A 25,145-nucleotide genomic window follows, 5' to 3' on the forward strand; every position below is an offset into this window, starting at 1 on the left:
GAAATCTATGCAAATTAAAATAACAAAACAATTTCACTGCAGTTAGTAGAGTAACTAAAGCAAATTATTAGGGAACCCGGCCGAACAGCTCAGATTTTGACGATTTTTTTTTCAAACGTAGGTAATTAAAGATACTTTAAAGTCTATACCTATATTAAAAATTGCCGATGTTGCCGTATTGTTTTTTAAAATTAAAATTAAATTTTTTTTGAACAAAACCATTTTTTTTTTTTTGCTTAAATTTCATAAAACAAATGATAGCAAAAGATTCTCTACGTAATTTAAGGAAAAAAAATATAAGGGAGTAAGAGACAATCTTCAATCGTTTAAGCGAGGAATGCAATTTTCTCACAATCTGACTTCAAACACAAAAAAAATATTTTGAAAACAACTGCAACACCTACAATATTTTAAAATACATTTTTAAAAAGCCAGAAGCTCATTCTTTTTGAAAAAATGGTCCTCAAACTCAGAATTAAAAAAAAATGTCATTAAAACAGTTAAAATGACTTTTTTTAAAACTTTTTCTAAGAAAATATGAATTTGTTTTTAAAAAATGTTTGTTCAGTTGAATTCCGAAGCAGAAAAGGTAATATATATCACACTTTTGAAAAAAAAATTAAAAATTACTTCAATTTCAATAAGTTTTTTTGATAAAAACTGAATTTTTGCATTGAAATATTTAATTTTTTCAAAGACTTTGGTAAATAAGAACTTAAAATTTTTACTATTTAACTTTCAACAGTAAGTTTTATTAAATGAATAAAAAATAATTTTATATATAGATGTTGAACTTAAAGAAAAAAAAAAATAAGTTAATTTTTTTTTCAAAACTTCTTTTCTTTCTAATTTTTTTTTCTGTTTAATTTTTTTCACAAACCGTAATATATATTGACATTTCGTTTTATAATTTCAAATCATAATAAATGTGGCCAAAAAAAAAATTGAAAATATATGGATTTTATATTACGAAAAAGTTATAAAAACGACATGTTAAAATTTTTTCAATTATTTTTTTCAAAAATCAGAGTTCAGTTACCATTCTTTCAAAAGCCCTTCATTAAATTTACTTAATTTTAATTTTACAAATGTTACTAAGCTTTTAGCTTTTTAAAAATGTATTTTTAAATATTGTAGGTGTTGCCGTTGTGTTCAAATATTTTTTTTTTGTGTTTAAAGTCAATTAATAAGAAAATTGCATCTATCGCTTGAACGATGGAAGATTGTCCCTCACTCCCATATATTTTTTTTCCTTGAATTTCCTAGACAATCTTTTGGCATCATAAATTTATGAAATTTAAGAAAAATATTTGAAAAACATTTTTTTTTGTTCACAAAAATCTTCAATTAAATGTTATAAATCAAAACGGCAACACCGGCAATTTTTAATCTATAGACTTCAAAGTATGTTTAATTACCGACATTTGAAAAAAAAAGATCATCAAAATCTAAGCTGTTCGGCCGGGTTCCCTAATATTGCCAATTTTTGAGCTTTAGTTACTCCACTAAGTTTGAAAGTCAACGTGAGTATTTTTTTTTTGACATTTTAAGTAATATAGCTTTATCTGGGCAAAAATATTATTAAAATTAATGAATTTAGATTTTTTAATTTCGAATATTCCAGCCACAAGTAATGAAATGCACTGCGCGATTCTCGAAATAACGAAATCTACGATCAGTAAGGGGAAAAAAAGTGTCAAAGCATTTTTAATACCATGCATACGATGAGAATTATCTTTCAATTAATATAGCGAAGTCAATGAGTTTAAAATAATTTGGCCACGAAGAACTTCATTCTACAAAAAGATTAGAAATCTGCTGCTAGATCTTTGGAATCGGAGGCTTTGTGAAACAGGCTAAAACTTGGAAGCATAGTAGTTCTAGTTCTAGTTCAATCTTAATGAATCAAATTTTTATCCGGGCTTGAACAACGCTCTATAGCTTCAAAAATGCCTTAACCTTAAAAAATACCCTATTTCCAAAAATGAGTTTTTACTCCATCTTTAACGAATTAGAAACTAGATTTTGTATTATGCTGCAGCAGTTAATTAAAACTTAATTATTACTTTTATATGCCAAGAAAATTCTGTTTTTTTTTTTTTGTGCTGTTGAATTTCTTAACATTTACTTTAATTTTCCCCGGTAACTCGAATTTTGGGCAACCATTTGAGATAACCCAGAAATTATGATCAAATTAATATTATGAAAAGGTTGAAGAATTGCTTTTATATAAATGGGATTTTTTTTATTTCACCATTTTCGTGCTTATTCTAAAAGTGATGCCAATTTGTCAAATATTTTTGTTGATTGTAGACAGGAAATCGATCACATTTACTGTCACAAAAGTGAAAACTCCATACCCATGGTTTTATTTCGAAACTGAAATACCTTCACAATATCGACGGTTTTCAAAATAGGGCATTTTTCAAATTAGGTCCTCTTTGAAGGTAGGACTTTTGGATGGTAAGGCATTTTTCAAGTAGGACATCACTTCAAATTAGGGCATTTCAAGGGAGGGCATTTATATTTTTAGGTAGAGTATTTCGCATCAATGCCCCTTCTGGCTAAGACGGTGGACTTCAAAGCACTTTATTTTAAAGAATTCTTATCTGTCTTTGAAATCTCTTGATTTCATAAAGCAAATTAGTTTTTTTAGAATTTTCATCTCTTTTTGAAGTTTGTTCACGTCATTTCATATCTAGGAGTATCATCTTTCTTTGATGTCTTTTAACTTCATGAAGGAATTTTATTTCAAAAAGTCTCCCAAAATATGAAAGAGAGGAATAAAAATATCACACTTGTAGGAGCTATGTGTTTTTAAGTTAGAAACAAACAAATAATGTAGGTACGCAAATCATCTGGGTGAGGATGTGAGAAACAGAAAGCATAAAAAATTCACTTATTTTAGTAGAACTTATAAGATGCAAATAGAACTTATCTTGAGAGGTGCTGATCTGAGCGACATGATTTTCCTACTAATGAGTGATTTGCATAAAAAAAAGGAAAATATTTTACTTGGAAAATTTGGTAGGTATGTATGAAATTTTCATATCCATATTTTGTGCATATCAAAACTAGTTTATACTTATTTATTTCTTAGTAATACTTTCCATAGTTGAAATTTTCTTGACCTTTTTGGACTAACGATATTAATTTTCTTGCTACCATATAATTTGTTATTATAAACTTGTTAATATGATGGAAAAGTTAATGCACTCATACATTACATCTTATGAGTGCGTAGGTATAGCTTCTATAACTACTTAAACAAAATTAAATATTATAATTTCTAAAATAAGGTTCAAGTTCAAGACAGACTTAATATAAATAACAAAATTTAGTCACCCATTTCCTAACAACTTGGTTTCAATTTTACATAAATAAAATAGAACCCTTTAATTAAACACAAGAAATGAGTCGGTATTTCCCCTCTTACAACAACAACAACTTAGTGACCATTTACATTTCACTTAAAATATATAATTCTTTTTTTTTTCCTTTCCTTTAAGTATAAACAACTTCCCATTTTTATAGTGCACCTTTGAGCTATCCAACGAATTTAATTTTTGATTAGAAGAGGAAAAAAATATGGTAACTCAGCTTAGTCATTTGTTGATCGAGGTTCATACTTCACTATCGGTCGGTAACTCAACGTGATCACATTAACAACGCGAAACGGATTACACTTGAAGTCGACTTCAACAACTCCATCGACTTGAAGCAGAAAAAAAGTGCTGTGATACAATTCTTTAATTTTTTAATTGATTTATTTTCATTATTGTGCAAACCGAAAAGGTATACAAAAAAAAAACTCATTCAATGGTTAAGCAATTGTAATGTTGTTAACGAGATAGTTTTAACTTAATGGGTTTGTTTGAAGTCCAATAAAGTCAAGATTTTGCTCCCGTGTGTCGGTGTTTTGGATGTTTGCACGAGATAATTTTAGTTATTGCACAAACAATTTCTGCAATGATTTTGATTTTCCATGAAATAATTTTCATAAAAAAATAAGAAATATGATGACGATCAAATTACTTCCAAACTAAGACAATTGGCTTTGTAATGAATTTTTGTTGTTATTTTGGTATGGAAATAGGTTGGTTAGCCACCAACAAGTGGATCCGGTTAAAATACTTGCTATATGGTAAAATTATTCAAGGCGGATAAAAAGGAGTATTGTATAAAAGTTACATGATTCTTACGGCTATATTTAATTATGTTAAATAATTGAAAATAATTGGGTTTAAGAAATTTCACATATCAGTAAATATGTGAACCTAAAGAAAAAGTGAATAAATGGACTTAAGAAACCTAAAAGTTTTGCACAAAATAAATATTCTATGTTAAAATGATGGGTATTTCGTAAAGGCTCAAGAAACATCAACCTTGTTTTTTTTCTAATAGTTTTGCAATGCACTGCGCATTTTCAAACTTCTCTTAAGGATCGGGAAGGCACTATGTACATATGTATAACAAACTGCACAAACGTTTTCATTTGTGCAAACGTTTTTGGAAACAACGAAAATTGTTTGACTTTGTTCATTACACTTGTTTCGAGAAGAAATTAAAATTTTTTTGACACCAAGTGCCGTTATACTTTTCGTATACATTTGACCCCAGAAAACTCGAAAATCTTATCCAAAAAAATATTTATTAATAGGTTTTCGAGATATGATTTTTCAAAGTTTTTTGTCGATGTTTTTTCCATAGTACTGGGTCACTTGAGATGTTTAAGTGCAATGTATTAAAACATTTAAAAAAGTGTATAGTACACTTTCTTGCAAAGAAAGAAAGAAGAAGATAATTTTCTTCAAAGTCTATGGATAAATATAAAGATATGACCATTTTTGTAACGATCAATATTTGAAAATTTTTATTACGTAATTATTTTTTGTAGATAATATTAGATTTCCTATCAATATGCATTCTTAAAAAAAATAAAATTAAAATATTGTAAAAAACTCATGAAAAACTATTCAAATAAATTGCACGACTGGGGTCGCACGTACTTGCTCTTATGCTTAATGTAACTATAATGTTAAAGCTTTTTATTCAAAAAATTTAAAATTTTATATTTTGAAGAAATTTCATAAGTAGTATAAAAAAATTAAATCTGTTTTTATAATTAATTAAACTCCGTTTTAAATTATCTTAAAAAAAAACAAATATGCCATTTTATTTCTCGCATAAAAAGGTATTTTTAGAAAAAAATTTTCGAAAATTGTAGGAGCCGTTTTTAAAAAAATAGTTTTTTATATATAAAAAATTTTTAACATTTTTCAAAAAAAAAGTTGGTATGCCATATTGAAGAAATAATTAATTTACACATAAAAACTAAATTTCAAAATTTTTCATTGATCCGTTTTCAAAAAATTGATTTTTCAAAAAAAAATTTTGAAATATTTTTTAAAAAACCAAAAATGCGTTTTTTGAAAATTTTCTAAAATTTTAATATTATCTTTACTTACACACTTTTGTATAAAAATTTTCATTTAAATCGGGTTAATGTTGTACGAGATATTCAGAAACGAAAAAAACCGTTCTATGACAGGTACCGTTAATAACGGTACAAAAAATATTTTTTTTATTTAAAAAGTTGGCTCTTATGTGTAGTACTACACACAAAAATTTTAATCAAAATCGTTAGAGCCGTTTTTGAAAAAAATTAACTTTTCTATTTCCGTTATATGGCAGGTACCGTTAGTTTTGGTCATAAAAAAAAAATTTCAATTTTTCCTCTAGGGAATCACCAAAAACTGCTAACTACCAAGTTTGAAGAAAATCACTTCACTCGTTTAGGCTGCAGCTCCAGATAGAGACAGACAGACAGACAGACAGACAGACAGACAGACAGACAGACAGACAGACAGACAGACAGACAGCCAGACAGACAGACAGACAGACAGACAGACAGACAGACAGACAGACAGACAGACAGACAGACAGACAGACAGACAGACAGCCAGACAGACAGACAGACAGACAGACAGACAGACAGACAGACAGACAGACAGACAGACAGACAGACAGACAGACAGACAGACAGACAGACAGACAGACAGACAGACAGACAGACAGACAGACAGACAGACAGACAGACAGACAGACAGACAGACAGCCAGACAGACAGACAGACAGACAGACAGACAGACAGACAGACAGACAGACAGACAGACAGACAGACAGACAGACAGACAGACAGACAGACAGACAGACAGACAGACAGACAGACAGACAGACAGACAGACAGACAGACAGACAGACAGACAGACAGACAGACAGACAGACAGACAGACAGACAGACAGACAGACAGACAGACAGACAGACAGACAGACAGACAGACAGACAGACAGACAGACAGACAGACAGACAGACAGACAGACAGACAGACAGACAGACAGACAGACAGACAGACAGACAGACAGACAGACAGACAGACAGACAGACAGACAGACAGACAGACAGACAGACAGACAGACAGACAGACAGACAGACAGACAGACAGACAGACAGACAGACAGACAGACAGACAGACAGACAGACAGACAGACAGACAGACAGACAGACAGACAGACAGACAGACAGACAGACAGAATTGCCGGACCCACATTTTTGGCATTCTCCATCATCGTAATGTCATGTAAAATTGTTATCTCGAGTTCGATTTTTTTTACGAATCCTAAACTTGCCCTATAGTACCTATATCGCAAGTAAAAAAGAGAAAAAAAAATAACATTTTTGATATTTTTACTAAATAGTCTATTTTTATCTTTTGAGCATTTTTATATTGAACATGTAACGGGAAAAAAAAGAAAATACTTTATCTTTTAACATAATGGTCACAAAAATTGAATACAGCAAAAATTTAATAAAATATGAACTTTCAAAATATACGTACTGTTTTTGGTCTTTTTGAGCAATATTTCTTAGTAGCAGAATCTTTATTACTTATCCATAGATTTTGAAGAAAATTATCTTGTTTTTTTTGGCACTATACATAAAAAATATAAAACTATGAGGATTCGAAAGATTTAGATTTTTTATTTCAGTAAGAAAATTTTTTTTTGGCAAAAATTTCCTTTGAAAATCGATTTTCTTAAAATGTTTTGATACACTGCACTTAAACATCTAGAGTGACCCAATAAAGTAAGTTGTTGCTCATTTATTCAGCTTTCATATGCCTGAATAATAAGTATGCTGGGAACAACAACGAAAATAACTTTGAAAAATTCACGGTGCTTGAAAATGCAACTTTTTTTACATACAGATGGCGCTCCTATCTACTAAAGATAATTCGAGTATGCGGAACACGATGGCGTCCTTAGTTTTTCAAAGTTGGCTCAGTTAAGAAAGATTTTGGCCTTTGAAATTTTCTGTTTTAAGCCCAAAATCATCGAAAAGACCCATAATTATTTGGCATTTATTGGTTTTTTATTGACGTTTATGGATCAAATATATGGTCTTTTAGTAGAATTACAGTTTGTAGAAGATATTTAATCAGTAAAATGACTATTTTGAAACGTTTAAACATACATGTTTGACAAAAAAAAACTATTTTCTCTTTGCAAAAAAACTTCATATTTTACTCAGTTTTTCTTCAAATTTTATTATTTTACTTTTATATCTTATAACCAGAAAATGGCAATATTTTGATGTTATTTCCTACAAAAATCATCAAAATTTCATTTAATCTTCATACATAGCTATATCAATTTGTTTGCCAAAACTTTTTTTAAGGAGTTGGGACTCTAAAGGTGCTAAAAAAATTGGCTTTTTTTTATTTAACGAAATGTGGTAGCGAAAAAGTTCTGAAGTTCATATAGTAAGGAAGATATTGGATGTAATTTTAAAGAATCATAAGATAATAGCAAAATACCGTCTTTACAGTGAATCTGAGTAGGCGCGCCTTAATAAAAAAAAATATATATTTAGCTCAACGGAACACAGCTTAGCTCAAGCAGTTTTCAACATTTTCACTTAAAATTAAGTACAAATATTTAAAACATTAGTTCGCATTGAACTACGTACGAGATTCTTAGAATATTCAAATTTGGGAATTTGGAAAGCTTTTGAATTCACAATTAGGTTTTTTTACTCAAAAATAGCCACCTTCAATTGCTTATAAAGTTTGATCTATTTAATGAATAACAAAATTCGTACCTACATTTTTCTGCGCGGGATATCTAGTGTTTTAAAGATTTGTCGTCAATTTTAAGTGAAGTACAATGCACGTACAAAGATTCTCTGTAGATACATTATTTTGTGATATTTGTTTATATAGTTTTTGTAGTTACACTCAAATACCTACCCTGACAGCATTAAGGGAATTTTTTTCAACACCTTGAATATCCTAACCTTATACAATAAAATAAAAAAAAATTTGCACTCAAATTTATATACCTAGATTATATGAAATTTTGATGATTTTTTGTAGGAAATAACATTAAAATGTGTTCAGCATACTCGAATTATCTTTAGTAGATAGGAGAGCCATCTATCGGTTTTTTTGAACTAGCACAGTGATTAACTCGAAAACGTATCCATCGTAATTTTTTTTTTAAGTGATTTCCGAGTTCCTTACGTCATAGTACGTAAGAAAAAAATAGTGGGATTGATTTTGGCTGTAAACCAGTGAAAATGGTAGAATAGGTTTTTTCTTAAAGATTAAAGTCTAGAAATTTCATAAATTTCTAAGGTTTGTCATAAAATGGCCATCCACGACCGTCTTTAAGTTTGAAGACAACTGTTAAGTTATCTAAATCCGCTTACTTAATTTCTTGAATTTTGAGACTATTTTAAGATCGGACTACCCTGTGAAACAAGCATTTACGTCGGAATTCACACGTTCCAGACATAGAAATTCTGAACTTGTTGCTTCAACCCTATTTGTATACTTAGCTCGTGTTCTAGTTGATTATTCAAATACATTCCAATTGAATGGTACCTACGTTTTATACAATAAAAAAAAAAACTAACCTATTGAGATGACCTTTGTTAATTATACTGTCCATCGACTTCTGTACTTCATTTTTAATTTTTGTTTTTAGCTTTTAGCGGTGAAGGTTTTATAAATAATTCAACGCCCATTAATGTTTTCAATACTTTGGTATATTTTATTTATTTTCATTTCATTTTTGTTTTTTAGGTGTTTGCACGGAAGAGCTGAAAAATATATCCCAAAATGGAAGCTAAAGAATTAAGTAAAAAGTCCTTAAATGTTGATCCATCGAAATCATCCGATAGTGAACAAACATCAACAAATGCCAATTCGGATGCTGGAAAGGTTAAAAGGGAGGCCAGTTGGCCATCAGTTTTGTTTTATATTCATTTGAATATTCTTGGCCTGTATGGTATTTTCGTCCTTTTAACAAATACGTCGTTTTTAACAATATTGTTTAGTAAGTATTAATATTTTAAATGTCATTTTTGTGTAAATGTTGATATAATATTTTTTGTTTTATTTTCAAACAGCTTTGGTATTAAGCTTGCTTGGAATTATGGGTGTAACAGCTGGAGCGCATAGATTATGGGCCCACAAGACATATGAAGCAACTTTTTCACTCAAAGTTTTTCTTATGATCTGCCAAACGTTAGCTGGAACGGTAAGAATTTTTTTTCATCTCAGTTTTTCACACTGAAATCATGTTTTTTTTGTTTTGCTCGAAGTTAGATTACAAAATTGGTCAAATGGTCGTTCATGAAAAATAGAGTTATAAATTTTGCTAATGCATTAGCTTGTATCAAAAGTAGTGTCTTTTCAATGAAATTGTTTCATGTGTGAAAAGGTATCGGCTATTTTTTAATTGAAGGAAGTCTGGAAACTTCTTCTGTAGTTAGTGCAGTTCATAAGGTCTTCTTTGTTATGGATTTGGGGAAACAATGCTGTGGTTCTATTTTTCGGGAATGCTTTTTCCGACCATATTCGGTCAATGAGTTGGTGCATATTTCCAATTAAAGCATTTGCTCAAATGTAAAATCCGTACTGCAATACGGATGCATCGCTTGGAGATGGTAACGGAGTTACGAATAACAGAGTTACGCACGACAGAGTTACGGCCGTCAAAGTTACGCGAAACCGAAGTTACGAAAAACTAGAGTTACGAATTCTAAAGTTATGTTAAGCTATGACATGTGATTTTTGGGTTGGCAACAATTGCAACAACAGTTCACCACACCACAATAACGTCTGTAAAAAAAAGGGGTGGTTTGGTTATTATTTTAATATAAATAATAACAAAGTGGGTATTACAAAATACGCTATGAATAATTATATTACTTAATAGAAAAAAAAATACGTATTTGCAATATTAGTTGGACAAATAAGAAGTTAAATTCAATTATGTCCCCCAAACTTACATAAGTATACTTATGTTTTTTTTTTCTATTTCAACGTTTTTGCGATCTTCTCACAAAAACAAAACCATATAGGTATGTATATCTATACCTATCCAATCAAAATTTTACAAGATTAAATAACACCCATTTTCGCTTTACTCATTTAGTTCTGACCAATGAGAAAAATGTTAATCTCTTGTTTGTATTTCCATAATTCCATATCGTTCCTAGCAATTGTTGCCAACCCAAAAATCACATGTCATAGCTTAACATAACTTTAGAATTCGTAACTCTAGTTTTTCGTAACTTCGGTTTCGCGTAACTTTGACGCTCGTAACTCTGTCGCTCGTAACTCTGGTATTCGTAACTTCGTCGGTTTCCCGCATCGCTTGGAATGATGCACAAACTGTAACAGATCGGCTCCAAAAGTTCTTAAAAATATGTCTCCGAAAATTTGTAAGGACCTTACGGCAACTGGAACTAGTCAAGAATCATTTGAATACATTATAAGAAGAAGTAAGCAACAGTGGATTTAAAACACGCTTCATAAACGCAATGACTAAGTTGCAAATCGAGCAATGCTGTGGAACCCGCTCACTCTAGAAGGCAGAAAATCGGAAAGCCCATAATTTGGAACAATCAAGGGAGAGTCAGCGCAACTTGTTTGAGTTCTAAATTACATTACCAGAAACCTTAAAACCATATGGTTGAAACTCTATGTCCCCCTACACAATTCGGCAGCAAGGCCTTCAGCTCTACCTAGATTTATTGGACATAAGCTAAGGTCAGAAGAAAGGAGTTATTGGCCTTCATAGTCTGAGTTGAATTGTGCAATCTGTCTTGAAGAGAAATTCAATTTAATTAGGTGATGACAATTTTTCACAAATGAGTTTTGTAAATCTTCAACATCGTTTGCGACTTGACTACAATGCTTTCCTTGTTCTTCTTTGTAGGCTTCAGTTCGTGGTTTCTAGCACTGGGATGTCCTTTTTATCTTCTTATAAAATTTTCGAACCTTATTCCTGTTTATTTCCCCGATCGCTTCTTTCTCATCTTACCTCTTTAACGATCCGGAAATTTAGACGTCTTTGAGATGAGGGAATCACGTACTTTCTTTGGCATCATTTTGACCCGCAGCAAAGTCGACTAGCCTAAATTCATTAATGTAGATGGCGTTTGCTATGCTTTCTAAGTTCCGAGTTTCGATTGTGTTTTAGAGGATGCCTTGTCTTCTTATTATTCTTAGACATTTGCTTGTGGGTTTGTTTCGAGGAACTCGTAGACACTATATTTAGTGTCATCAACTTTCTCCTTTGATGGGGGCAAGTAGGTCGCACATCAGGTTTTATGTGGGGGAACGAGGCCGTATTGAGCATTATGATGAGGTGTTCGTTGACATAGTTTAAACTCAGGAATTACTCCTTGAGTCTATCTTCAAAAACGTTTCCGCATCCAAATAAGCACTGTTGATTGTAGCAGCCACCGTCGCCGTTATCCAACACTTGGCGTCGATTCATAACAACCTGGTAATCCTAGCCAGGCTGTTGTTCTGCCAGCAGGCATATGATCTTCGTGGTGGGATAAGACGTGCTGGCTCAACAGTCCACATGCCAAAAGTCCATAATGTACTTTTGAGTTCTGACCAACTTGGCTGTGTTATAAGTCCACAAATCAATTATGGACCTAAAAAAAAAAAAAACACAAATAAAAAATTCAACCGAATTTTAGAAAATAACTTTTTCAATCCCATCTCAATTTTCGAAAGATTCGTCAGTAGTCTATTTAATAGACCCGAGCTAGAGAGCAAAAATAGAACAAATTCGTTCAAGACTTTTTATTGGCGATTATGATTCCTTGGCATACAAGAATACTCCACCCAAAAGTGCTACTAAATCCATTGGTGCATTTCTGAGAAAACGGCAACACTGGTCGGTTTTCAGTTTTTTTGATTTAACTCGAAAACCAAGCCTGACTTTGAAATGGTTCAAAGACACTTTTCATAGCAAATTAAATTTTCTGTCAAGTTAAGATGGTTAAAAAATTTTAAAAATTATTTTTGTCTAAAATTCTAACCTAAAATCAAAGAAAAAAAAGTTAAAAAATTGACAATTTTATTTTTTTTTACTAAATCAAGGGGCATTTTGTGTATGTAGCCGGGACGTCCAAACTTTGTACTAATGAAATAAAGAAGAGGTAAAATCCTTTGATAATATGCAATTTTTAATTTTTTTTGTCAAGAAACAACTTAAATGTACCTATTCAAAAATTAGCACTTTTTCTAAATTTTTGACTCATTTCATAGATAATTCAAAGTGCTATAATTCATACTTTAAGAAAATCCCCAACAAATCAAAAGTTCTTCAGATATTTGAAAAAATGTCATATTGTCTTAACCTTGCGAGAAGAACCCGGACTTTGACCGACTATAAAATTGAATTTAACTAACTCACGGAATTCATTTGTATATCATTTTTTAGATAATTTAATTGATAATAAGTCTATCCTGGGACATTTTTGGTTTAAATGAGTAAAAATGGAGTTATAAAATAAAAACGGCACCGACCTCTTTTCCAAGATGGCGGCTGTTCCCGATATCTTATCATCCCAAAAAATTCACTTTTACGATAAGGACATTCACCTAAATACGTTCCATGAAAAAAATTTGTCCCGCGAAAAGTGCAATTTGATTTACTAATTTCCCTGAGCTATTTTGTTTCAAACTCATTAGAGTATTTTTTTCGTTTTTCAAGAGAAACTTTTCGTTGGTCGCGGATTTTACAAGAATTGTTTTTCAGGCCATTGAAAACAGTAAAAGAGTTGGTATTAAATGTTCTTCTATGCAATAGACCAAAGCTAATGGCTCTCCGTCCATCCATTCGACCCGAATTTATAAAAATGCACATACACAAAATTGCACAAAAGGCCATAAGGATGCAAATAAATTTTTTTGTTTGTCATATTTAGTTTATATTAAATCAATCCCTCGAAGTATGTTTACTTTAAAAGTCTAAAAGTTACCAATTAATACGATTTTATCGAGTTTTAAAAACTTGCTTTTAACTAAAAAAGTCAAAAATTTAGAAAAAGTGCTAATTTTTGAATAGGTACATTTAAGTTGTTTCTTGACAAAAAAAATTAAAAATTGCATATTATCAAAGGATTTTACCTCTACTTTATTTCATTAGTACAAAGTTTGGACGTCCCGGCTACATACACAAAATGCCCCTTGATTTAGTAAAAAAAAATAAAATTGTCAATTTTTTAACTTTTTTTTCTTTGATTTTAGGTTAGAATTTTAGACAAAAATAATTTTTAAAATTTTGTAACCATCTTAACTTGACAGAAAATTTAATTTGCTATGAAAAGTGTCTTTGAACCATTTCAAAGTCAGGCTTGGTTTTCGAGTTAAATCAAAAAAACTGAAAACCGACCAGTGTTGCCGTTTTCTCAGAAATGCACCAATGGATTTAGTAGCACTTTTGGGTGGAGTATTCTTGTATGCCAAGGAATCATAATCGCCAATAAAAAGTCTTGAACGAATTTGTTCCATCCAAAAGGGTCTATTCAATAGACTACAGTAAAATATTCAAAAGCCAGCTTTATAAGATATATTTTTCAAAATTAATTTTGAAAAATCAAATTTTTAGCTTTGAAAATGTAATGAAGAAATTTCTAACAAAAAGGACGCATGAAGTAGGTACGCGTCAATTTTGAAACGATTCTTCATTAAATTTTCAATTTTATAAAGTCTTAACTTTTAACTTTTCTAGAAAAGATATACACTCCTCGTTTAATTAAAAATTAATTCTTGTTTGAAATCGTAACTGACAGTAACAACCATTTTCCATTATCGTTTTATTATATACACAAACCACATGTAAACCGTTTCACATTGTGTAAGCCCAGCAAAAAAAGTTGCGTTAAGTTTTTCTGATGCAACAACCCTTATATTTTTAAATAATGAACCATCAAAACATTTACATAGTTCATTTAAATTTGAATATTTTTGATTTGAAGCATTTGACAGCAAGGCTTTTTTTTAATTGTTTCGACATTTTAACTCTTTCAACTTAAACCGCTTTTACAATTAAAATATCAAGTTTCAATGTATGGTATTTAATTTAACAAATGTGAAACGGTTAAGCTAAGACACAATTCATGAAGTTTCGTTGAGATTATCGTAGACAACAACCTTATTTTAGTAATATTTTGTACCATTAAAGAAGATGAATACAGTATCACCCGTTTAACTAAGATTTCTGTTTAATTCTTAAATTTGGTATCCATTTTTGATGACACATTAAGCGAAGAAAATCAACTCAAGTATAATCTTTTTTTAGGGATCAATCTACAATTGGACTCGTGCTCATCGTCTGCACCATCAGAAATTCCGAACAACCGATGATCCATTCTACAGTTCGGCAGATTTCTTTTCAGCTCAAGTACGAGCACAAATTGAAAGTTTGACTCCAGAGCAAGAGAAGCTGCTGGAACAAGTTGATATGTCAGATTTGGAGGAAGACAATGTTGTAATGTTCCAAAAGAAGTAAGTTCTATAAAGTTAACCCAAACATTTGTCATGATTTCAGTTATTTTCTCTTCCAGATTCTATTGGATTCTGTACTTCATCGTACATGTCCTATTGCCAATCAATGCTCCTTTGGAATATTGGGGTGATACTATTCCAGCTGCAATTTTTGTAACTTTTTCTCTGCGTTACTTGATTGTTCTGAATGTTTGTTGGCTCATAAATTCAGCACATTTTGTTTGGGGTTTGAATAAAAATTTCAAGCCATCAGATTCAAATATGATATTTATTATTACTAAGAGTTATTGGCCTCAATATCATTATCTTCTACCATGTGACTATCAAACTGGTGAATTTGGTGATTATGGTAAGAAAATCAAATGAATTTTTCGTTCAAATTTGACGTGGCGTTCGTTTTCCAGCTGAGGGTTGTACAACTTTATTGATACGAGTATTTGCTGCATTGGGTATGGCAACGCAGCTTCAAACTATCACAACAGAAGCTGTCCGAAAGGGACTCACGACAGCTGTCGAAAGTGGTAAATCAATTGTGGAATGCATCAAGGAAGCTGCTGTGGTTGAACAAGCAAAATTACCAGAGGATCATTACTTGGATAAGAGCAAATTTTTGTAATAATTTAGTTGAAACAATTGGCATACAAATTTTAACAAAAAACAAATTTTATTATTTTGGTTTTTTTTTTTTTTTAAATATGAATGAAAATTTTAGGACATATTTGAAACAAGCAGCCGGATCCTCATTTGATGGTAAATTTGAGAGAAGGACATATGACTAGTTAGAGAAAGAGGCTTTTCCTACTACAACGTGGAAGATAAAATAAATGAATAACAATCTTGTCTACTGTTGATTTGCAATTTTAGTCAATTTGGGTTTTGAATGTTTATCCTTGTTCTTATTTGTGTAACTTTAATAATTGATTTTTGTGTATGAAGTTTTCAATTTGACAAGGGAAGTTATGTTATTTATATGAATGAATTAGTATGGCATAACATATTACTTGCGTTTTATATAAATTAGTTTTTTTTTTTTTAAGGTAGGAAGGTTTAGATGTCATTTTCAAAAACGGCCGCCATCGAACTTGATTTTTGTTATGATATATTTCTACTCCTGGTCTATAGCTACGTTTAAATGTCGGGGGGGTTTCAAAAAAATATTAACTATTCTGGTTTTTTTTTTCATTAGATACTACGGCCATATTATTGAAGAATCCCAAAACATGTTTAGTATACTGCCGTGCTAAGCAAAAAGGGCTCGTATCCATTTTTTGTAGTTTTGAGATAAATGAATTTTAGTGTTTCTGGATGTCGCACCCTTAAATTAAATAGTTTTAAAAAATGATATATTCTTTTAAAAAATTGTATTATTTTATGGCATTCATGATTTTATTATATGTTGTGTATTTTAGGAGAAAATGGACATACGCACTTTTTGCTTAGTAAAACACATTAAGAGTGCAAATGTGCTCTTTTGGCTGATTAAAAAAATTCGGAAAAATATACATACTTAGTAAATTACTAAAAATGGTTTACTAAATCGTTTAAATTTTTTCGCTTATGTATCTCATTCATTTTCCAAACAAAACGTGAAGTGGTTTCTAGATATTAAGCCGGGTTTCTGGTAAAATCTGGCTTATTTTTTGGATAAAATCTGTTTTTCTGGTTAACGAGATACCTCGGGGGATTTGTTTCGCGACAGGCATTTTGATCCCATATTTTATGACATTTGCTTTCAGAAAACTTAACTCGGTATTACGCACATAATACTTGGGTTTTAGCACCAAGGGCATAATTTTTGTATGGGATGCTTCAAATTATGACCGCTTTTTTCTGCTTTACTTTTACAGTGGCAAAATTTGTCATTTATCTGTTAAATCTTTTTTTGTTATGCCAAGGAAAGCGTACTTCACTCAAATGCATTTCTGAATATTTATCACTTTCATTCGAGAAGTATATACAGTAAAACCCGGATAAGTGCCTCTCGCTTAAGTGCCTAACCCGCATAAGTTCCTTTGGTTTTTTAGAACCAACATTTTAAGGATTTTTTCATATACAACTCATCTCTTAAGTACCTTTCGCTTAACTACCTTCCCCGCTTAATTACCTGCTATTTCAAATACTTATAATTGAATTTACATGCAGAAATTTCTTTTAAGTACACATTTGAAACAAGTTTCAACAATAAGAAAAACTTCGTTTGCTATAGCGCTTTAAAATTCAAAAAATTTACTAAAGGTAGAAACTAACAAGTAAGCTATATTAAACTTTCAAAGCAAATTTTGTTTGTGAAGATTATTTTTTTAGTTATCAAACATGTTATTTTTTATTATTGAATAAATAATGAGATAAGTGCCTATGAGCAATTAAGCGGGTTCTTGTAAGTACCTAACCCGCTTTAGTGCCTATCAAAATGGAGCATTTAAGGTGAGGTACTTATCCGGGTTTTACTGTATAAGTATTTCAAATGGTTTAAGGAACTTGTCACTATCAGTACTTGGCAGAAACTCATTTGCCTGAGGCCTGACACGTTTGTTACAAAATTGTTATTTTTATATATTTTTTCTATCAAACAAAAAGATTGCCACAACAAATTTTTCGGGAAATTCGTGACAAATTTTTTAAAAAATTATTGAAAATTCATTGTCATTACAATTTATTTTATATTAAATCCAAAAAAAGTATTCAAAGTTACTTTTCTGAAAAAACGAAAACTACTTTTTAAACGGTTTTTATATCCGTTTTTTTTTTAAGATTTTTGAAAACATTTTTTTTTTTTTTGATAATACTTTGTGTGTAGAAATTTTCAAAAATATTTCAAAAACTAATTAGTCTACATTTAAAGAAAATTTGATCCCTTTTGAAAAATTTGTTTTTCAAAAAAAAAAAAAAAATGAAATTGAAAATGGGCACGTTCAGGAAATATTAGGGACTAAATATTTAGGCAACGTCATTTTCTGAACGGAAATTTGCTTTAATTGACTAAAGTAGTTTGGATATGATGATATTGTCAAATTTCGAAATTTAATTAAGACCGCATGGGAAAAACACCGAATTTAACTTTACTTTAATAAATAAATATTATTTATTATAACTGATAATGCACTTTTAATTCGTTTTTCACACAAATAAATTCAATTTTGCTAACGAAATTCTGTAATTGAAAACAATCAGCTGTCATGTTGACAAAAAAACTTTCCTAGATTTTTAGGTAAAATTTTCTTGCCTAATTTTCCAGTTAGCTTTCCAATAAAATTACCTAAATTGGAAGGATTTTTTTTGACAGTTGACCAATCAGAGGCCGAGAAATTACCTAAATATTTAGTCCCTAACGTTTCTGAACCTGCCCAATCCGAAATTAAAATTTTTGAAAATTTTTTCTTAATTTTTAAATCAAAGTTACTGGTTTTAAGTAAAAAAGCGTATGAACCAACAAAGTTGTGAGATACTAAGTAAAAAAGGACACACACCCAAAAATAAAGTGCTGCTTAACGTTTTCAAATATGCAACAAACTCATTTTTTGATTTTTGGCTCATACGCCCTTTCGCATTTAAGCAGTCACATAACCAATAACGAAAACGATAAATCGATAACAACAAAAAAGCAATAACAATATAGGAAATTGCAGAGCATTCACATTCTAATTCGAAGAAAACTTCAAACGTTGAGGTATAGTAAGCCGACTGACTTCGTTATTGCGTTGAAGTTACTTACAACTACCCACTTTTTTGCTCATTGTTCAATGAAAGGCATGTTTGTCTAAGGCACAAGACCCGATATTTTTGTAGAACTCATACTGTTCCTGGATGTGAAACCTGAATTTTTGATAAATTTAGAGAGTTTTAAGTTCGTCATCGGTTTAGGCTGTAGACTAGGTTCTTCCAGTTCGTCGTAGGTTAGAAATCTACTTATAGAGAAAGGGTCATTGGAACCTATACCAACTCCAGCTCTGATGCATTTCTTGACTTGTTGACTTGTTGCACATAGAAGTTCTTGGAAAAAAACAAAAAGAAACATAATTTATATATATGGATAAGTGCTCCAATTCACCCTCTGTCCAATGTTTTCCTGACATTTAGGAAGCGTGTCCCGTTAACTTGCTGGTTGTTCAAATGTGATAAAATTCAAAGCGAAAATGCAAAGTTAAATATTTTCCCTGAGAGCCAAACTGCATGTCTGGAACGATGTTTAAATACTGCTTGAAGACGTTTTCAGCTTCCTGAATATTAGATCTTTTAAGAGCTGACTTACGAGTAGGTTGTTTTTTTAGTTGTAGATCATATTCGTAGCACCTCTTACGATTTTTTCAATTTTCTATTTCTGCACAAAGTAAAGCTTTTGTTAAGTATAAATAAAATAGTTAGGAATATCAGCTGCTCGGTTTCCTCGATGCAAGTACCACTCATGGATAATGGCATGTGAGACAAGCTCCGCTTTAGCTAGAAAGCTTTAGATAGCTACATACATTGTGTTTTCGAAGCACTGTTCTGTGGGATAAACTATCAAATTGCCTGTAGATCTATTAAGAAGCTTTTGTTCCTTGAAATATTTCTTAATTTGATAATAAATCAGAGATTCGATGAACTAAGAAAGAAGAGACGTTAGTGGGTTCAGTCGGTAATATCGATGGTGAGAAAGATTAAGGACAGGCTGAAGAAATGCTAAATTTACCAGTCACCTTTGAAGTTACCAGTTAAACAGTTGAAATAGCTTCTGCGGTCGTTTTTCCAGCACCGAAGAACTATGAGAACTCTTGCTACCGTAATGAGTGCTAAAGAAGATTGTTCGCATATATGTTTCTGTTTACGCGCTCAAGTACTGAAGGAGCTTTGACACTCTCGGGAAGTGTAGATTATTTAGCGAACTGCCTCGCACTAAGGTTACCATCTAGCTCACAAATGCATTATTATTTTAGACGACCGTTGGAACCGAAAACGCATAGCTCCAGTCTTTTTTAGAAATGTGTATTGTGTATTATGTGATTTTGAAAAGAGTTATGGAACATGTCCATTGTCCATCCCAAAACTGCCAATTTCAAAAATTCAATATCTGCTCCAATTTCAAAGTTCTGCAAATTCTATTCTCATGCTGGAATTAACTGACTTACGTTATGAAAAACTTCCCATTAGCTTATCTCTTTGAAATTTTTCACATCATTACACCTTGTGAAGCATTCAAACAAAGAAAAAACATTTCCCATTCAAGATGCGTAGCATATATGCCAGTTTTCACCAAAATTTTAACTCATACATGGCGCGTGCCTGATTTACAATATTGCGAGACGACGCACATAGGAGTATTGTCATCAAAAACCTGGCCATAATTATTTTTCGTAGTTTTTGTTAGTATTTCTGTTTAAAATGAGTATTCCTACAAGAAAATACAATATAAACCTGGTTTTTGTTATTTTTATTTTTTTACCAAAAACTAAAAAAAAATGATTAATGGCCTGTACTCCGCCTGTCGACATTATTTTTCTCAAATTTTTTTCCTCATCCCTAATACGCAGTTCTCAGTTTTTTTCTCTCTTCCCCAACCTTAATTTAGATCACCCAAAATAAAATACACTAATAACATCAGTGAATTTAATTTAAAAATAAAAAACGTTGCATAAAGTAAGGAGTATTTTCTATCAAAAAGTGAAAAACTAATTGACCCTCAATTCTCTAAAGAGCACTTAAGAGCACCCAATTTTTGTTGCATTGTGTTAAAGAATATATAAACTAACTCATAAGTTTCTATTCATCGCAGAATAACAGGGTATACTAAAACAAAATCATTAAAGTTCAAATAATAACTTACCAAAAATATCAAGTTTTTAGATACTAGTTCTAAGCTCGAATTAAAATAGAAAAAACCATCTAACATTTTCAAAACTTTATTAATATCGTTAATAAATAACTGAAGAAGAATTCTCCATTTAAATTTTTATAGATTTCTATCACAACACTTCGATATCGCATATAGAATAACACTTGCCAAAATACTTCGAATTCAAATAAAAATGAGGTAGATGTAACAGTTAACTTTGAACTCATTTTTTAACAAAACACAATCGAAAAACAAAAAAAAATGAGTGCAGCATATTGACACAGGTTTATTTTGCACCCACTTTGCCAAACTTTTTGGTGTCAATTTTGATTTTCAGAAAATCGACTTATGACCAGGTTTTTACTGCAAATACTCCTATGTGCGACGAGACGAGAGCGAGACGAGATTTTTTCTTGGTCATTTAATTCGTAAGCCAAATGGTAATGTTAAGATTTTTGTTGGTAATTGTCTATTTTTGACAGGAAATAGAAGAAGGTGTGTAAAAAGAAATAAATTATTCTAAAACTAGATATCAGTTTTACTCTCGCAACTCTTTCGTCTCGTCGTCTCGCAAGATTGTGAATCATGCCTCAATTGGGTTTTACTTAGAAAGTTTTGTTTGATTTGTTTGACTTATTCATAAAAAAACACTGCCTCCAAGATTTTTTTATTCTTAGCAAATTGAATATTGTGGGTAACGTTATTTCTAGATCATTGATAGGTATATCAGATCGTAAGATTGCCACGATTTTTAAATGTTTTTCTTCTTTGTGTTAACATAAATTTAAAAGTAAAAGTCAAAATCATGTAGGTGGTTTGGTTTTGTTTCGAGATAAACGAGGAAGTTAATTGCCAACTGTTTAGTCAGAAGGTGCAATTTTTAACCCTCTACTGCATACGAAGCCAAATATGGTTTTGTCTATTTGTATGCACTTTTCTCTTCTCTGTCACAAAAAATTTATAAAGATTCAATACAATCCTCTTCTTTGTGTTTCTGAGAACCCATAAGGAAAGTTTTTTTGTGTGTCCGACACAAAATAAAGGTGTATTTTATGATCACAGGTGAGTCGATCAGTCGTGTGCATTGAAATCGAAAGTGTAGAATATATTCATAATTTAAGTGTTAATTACTGCGTTTGTTTGGAAAGAAAAGTGGAATTAAAAATTTATTTTTGATCGATTGTCTTATTATGTACGCTATGAACCAATTTTTATTGAAAAAAAATTATTGGTCTGGTCTTGGGAGGGCAAAAAGTACCGAAGCCATATTTGGCTTCCAATGCATTAAGGGGTTTTAAATCTACACAATTTGTTAAATTTTTTTGTTGGAAAATTTTGTTCCTTTCCATTTTTTTTTTGCTTGGAAGCTTCAGAAATGGAGCCCCTTCACTTTTAAAGACAATTTTTTTACGTTAACCCCATTTCCAGGGGCGTAACCACAAAAAATTTAGGGGGAGGGAGGCTTACCTATAATATTTTTCAATCATTTTATTACTTTTTAGTTTTTTTAAGATCTGGGAGTGGGTGAAAATGTTGGAGCAAGACTTACTTTGACAGTGGAAAGAATGTGAACCAGAAAAAAATATATATAACGGAAAAAACAAATTGCTTTTCTCGGTTCCATGGCTTAAAATGAGCCAAATTTGAATTAATTCTTAACCTTTTGTAATGCAATGCATTTATTTTACTTTATTTTGTTTTTAAATGATGAATATTTATCTTTTGATTTTTTTAATTTTTTTCTCTACATAATCTGAATAAATAAAATTAGTAAAATTTCTTACCCCTTAATGCATACGAAGCCAAATTTGGCTTATAAACAAATTAATTTAAACAAATTTTTTAAATGTAAACCGTTTTGAAACAACCCAAAGAACCCATGTAAAGCATTTTTTAATTTTTTCGTCCGCTAATATCAATTCATGCAGTAGAGGGTTAAGAAGTAGTGACTATATGCTTATTAAAAGACAACAGCAGAGTGGCTCCCTGTATGAATTTCAATTCCTAAGCCGAGCAAAGAACTTTATTGAGATAGTAGAGATGCGGTAAGGGAAAACAAAAATGGATTTTCTTGCTTAATTTTACTTTTTATCACTAATGACATTGTTAAAAATTGCATGGATAAATGCAAATGTAAATTTTGCGACCAAATTTGTTCCAATTCAAACAACTAAACCCAATTAGTTTTGATTTTTTTTTTCTTTTTTGCAATATTTTTCCTGATTTTGTAAAATGAAAAAATACCAAAATATTTTAATTAGAAAACACTAACAATAACGAGACCTGAGAAAGAAAAACCGATTTACCTTGACCCAAATTTAATTGTTCCTTTCATTCCACCAACAATATTACTTTTGTCTATGTAATTTAAAATATCTTAACAAATTTTGCAAAATAATTGAAGCACGTACGCTGTAGATTGACGCTCCTCTTAATAGGTACCTCATTAAGTTGGCAGCATGTATTCACTGAACAGAAAATTGTACCGCCCATTTATTACTATATTGACACGTTTATGTTCCAAAAAAAAACTTCATTAGAAAAAAATTGTAAATAAACAAAATTTCATATAAGTCACTTAAGACAAGGTAATAATATCATCACCATTTTCTGTCAAACATATAATTTAACCTACAAAATTATAAATAATTATATTATTTCGGTCACAGGTCTTGGTTTCAATGCTATATTGAACCTTAGCTCTTCGTAACTCATAGTTTTTTTTTTTTGTGTCTGCAAATTTTCTTCTTAAAGAAATGCAATACCTTCGACTTTTGAAAATCTGATGAGATTTCAGATTTGTCTGATATTTTATGCTTCTTCTTCTCTAAATGACATTCACCAACTCCAACGATACAATTTGAAAGAAATGAAATGAAAAACAAAAAAAAAATCTGCTGAATTGTGAAAAATCTAGTTGAATTTTTTTCTGGGTTATTGTCACTTTTTGTGTTGGCTATAATTTTCAGTCAAGACCCTAGAGTCAAACGTGACAATACGCCAAAATATTTTAGTATCTAGCCTACGGATAGGTGCAAGTTTAAGCGCGGTGTGATTCAACCGAATGCAAAAATAAAAAGTGTTCGGGATTATTTTTGTGTACAAAAGTTAAACTTTTAGCACCTACAAATATCTATTGAAGGACTTCTCTTTGTTTATGGACTATTAATAAAATCAGTGAAAACAAACTAATTTTGAGTGATTGAATAAAAATAAGTTCAGTGAATGGTAAATAAAATATTAAGAATAGAGATTATTGAAAAGCTTCGAAAAAAGAAACGTATGGGACTTGGCTTAGGGGATTTTCATACATAAATCATGTGTTAATCATAAAATAAAAGAAATCCGGTACTTTATATGGGCATCGTTTTAAAATACCAATGATATCTTAAAAATCATGACAGAGAAATGCCTTTGCCAAGTCAGTGTAACAATCATAAATTACACTAGCTACTATAGAAACCGCAAAACAGATAGGGTCGTGCAACAGTCTTCCTGTTTGTTTTAAGTTGTTTTAAAGAATAGAATTTTTTTAAGGGCTGAAATTTCCATTTATTTTATTTTTTAACAGTTTGGATGAAAATTTTTGTAAATTTGAATGTTTATGTAATAAAAACAAATACCACTACGATTATTATTGACGGTACCAGTTTGATACTTTAAGCGAATTTTGTCATGAAATAACCCTTATAGACCAGTGCCAATAATTTTTGAAAATAAAAAAATTATTAGCAGCATATGGGTGGTGGGAAAATTTAGGATTAATGGTATATGAGAGGGGAAAAATAAATTGCCCACAAAAAAATTGGGGGAAAGGGGGTGGGTGGGCGAAAAAGTGGGGTGGGTGTCAAAAATCATGGTTTTTTACGATTTCTGTCAAAATAAGACGTCCTATCGAAAAAAGTCAAATGAAAAAGTTGTAGGTAGTATAAATGTCTACAACTTTTACTCAAACAGTTTTTTTCTATAACCTCAAAAATATTGAAAAAAAATGCAAAAATACGATTTTTTTATTTTTTAATTTTTATCTTTTACAAAAATAGTTGGATTTTAACAAAACTTGGTTAAAAATTACTTTGTTATGTTTTCTATCTATTAAATATGTTGAGCAAAAAGTTAATTTTTGGATTTTTGACGAATTTAATTTGAAAAAAAAATAGCCTATTTTTCAATCAAAAAAGTTACAGAAAAAATGTTTAGTTTTTGAAAAGTTTGGAATGCAATTATTTAGCTTAAAACCGTTTTTTAAAGATTGTGTGGAAAAACTATACTTTTCTTTTAGAAAATATTGAGAAAAAGTAAAAAAAAAAAAAACAAAAAACAATTTTTAAAATTGATTTTTCCGTAAATGACAGTAATGTTGGCGAGAAATAATTTTCCATAGAAACCAAATTATACTTTTCTAATAGTCATTGATCTTTTTAATTTGAATCGAGGCACTACATAGCTCTAAC

At 30.6% G+C, this 25,145-nt stretch overlaps 2 protein-coding genes across 2 annotated transcripts in view; both read left to right on the forward strand.

The window, feature by feature from the left end:
- Positions 1–3,593: 3,593 nt before the first annotated feature.
- Positions 3,594–15,745, forward strand: LOC129915250 (acyl-CoA Delta-9 desaturase). The gene is made up of 7 exons (XM_055994734.1): positions 3,594–3,795; positions 9,147–9,399; positions 9,473–9,603; positions 14,677–14,882; positions 14,942–15,231; positions 15,287–15,494; positions 15,595–15,745. The coding sequence occupies exons 2-7, from the start codon at positions 9,183–9,185 to the stop codon at positions 15,659–15,661; spliced, it is 1,119 nt and encodes a 372-aa protein (XP_055850709.1). The 5' UTR covers positions 3,594–3,795; positions 9,147–9,182; the 3' UTR covers positions 15,662–15,745.
- Positions 15,746–23,656: 7,911 nt separating this feature from the next.
- The window catches only part of LOC129913479 (acyl-CoA Delta-9 desaturase), a 28,994-nt gene continuing 27,505 nt past the window's right edge, over positions 23,657–25,145 (forward strand). The window contains exon 1 of the mRNA XM_055992176.1: positions 23,657–23,919. Coding sequence (XP_055848151.1) covers positions 23,917–23,919 — 3 coding nt within the window. The 5' untranslated portion in view covers positions 23,657–23,916. The remainder of the gene's footprint in view (positions 23,920–25,145) is intronic.

This window comes from Episyrphus balteatus, chromosome 3, assembly GCF_945859705.1.
Source record: "Episyrphus balteatus chromosome 3, idEpiBalt1.1, whole genome shotgun sequence".
NCBI classification, from domain to species: domain Eukaryota; kingdom Metazoa; phylum Arthropoda; class Insecta; order Diptera; family Syrphidae; genus Episyrphus; species Episyrphus balteatus.

What these genes read in the sequence shown, in the direction of transcription:
- LOC129915250 (XM_055994734.1), top strand. Translation starts at nt 9,183, where the DNA reads ATGGAAGCTAAAGAATTAAGTAAAAAGTCCTTAAATGTTGATCCATCG. An exon ending in GTTTTTAACAATATTGTTTA is followed by an intron (nt 9,400 to 9,472) that starts GTAAGTATTAAT and finishes ATTTTCAAACAG; the next exon opens with CTTTGGTATTAAGCTTGCTT. An exon ending in TTGGATAAGAGCAAATTTTT is followed by an intron (nt 15,495 to 15,594) that starts GTAATAATTTAG and finishes TGAAAATTTTAG; the next exon opens with GACATATTTGAAACAAGCAG.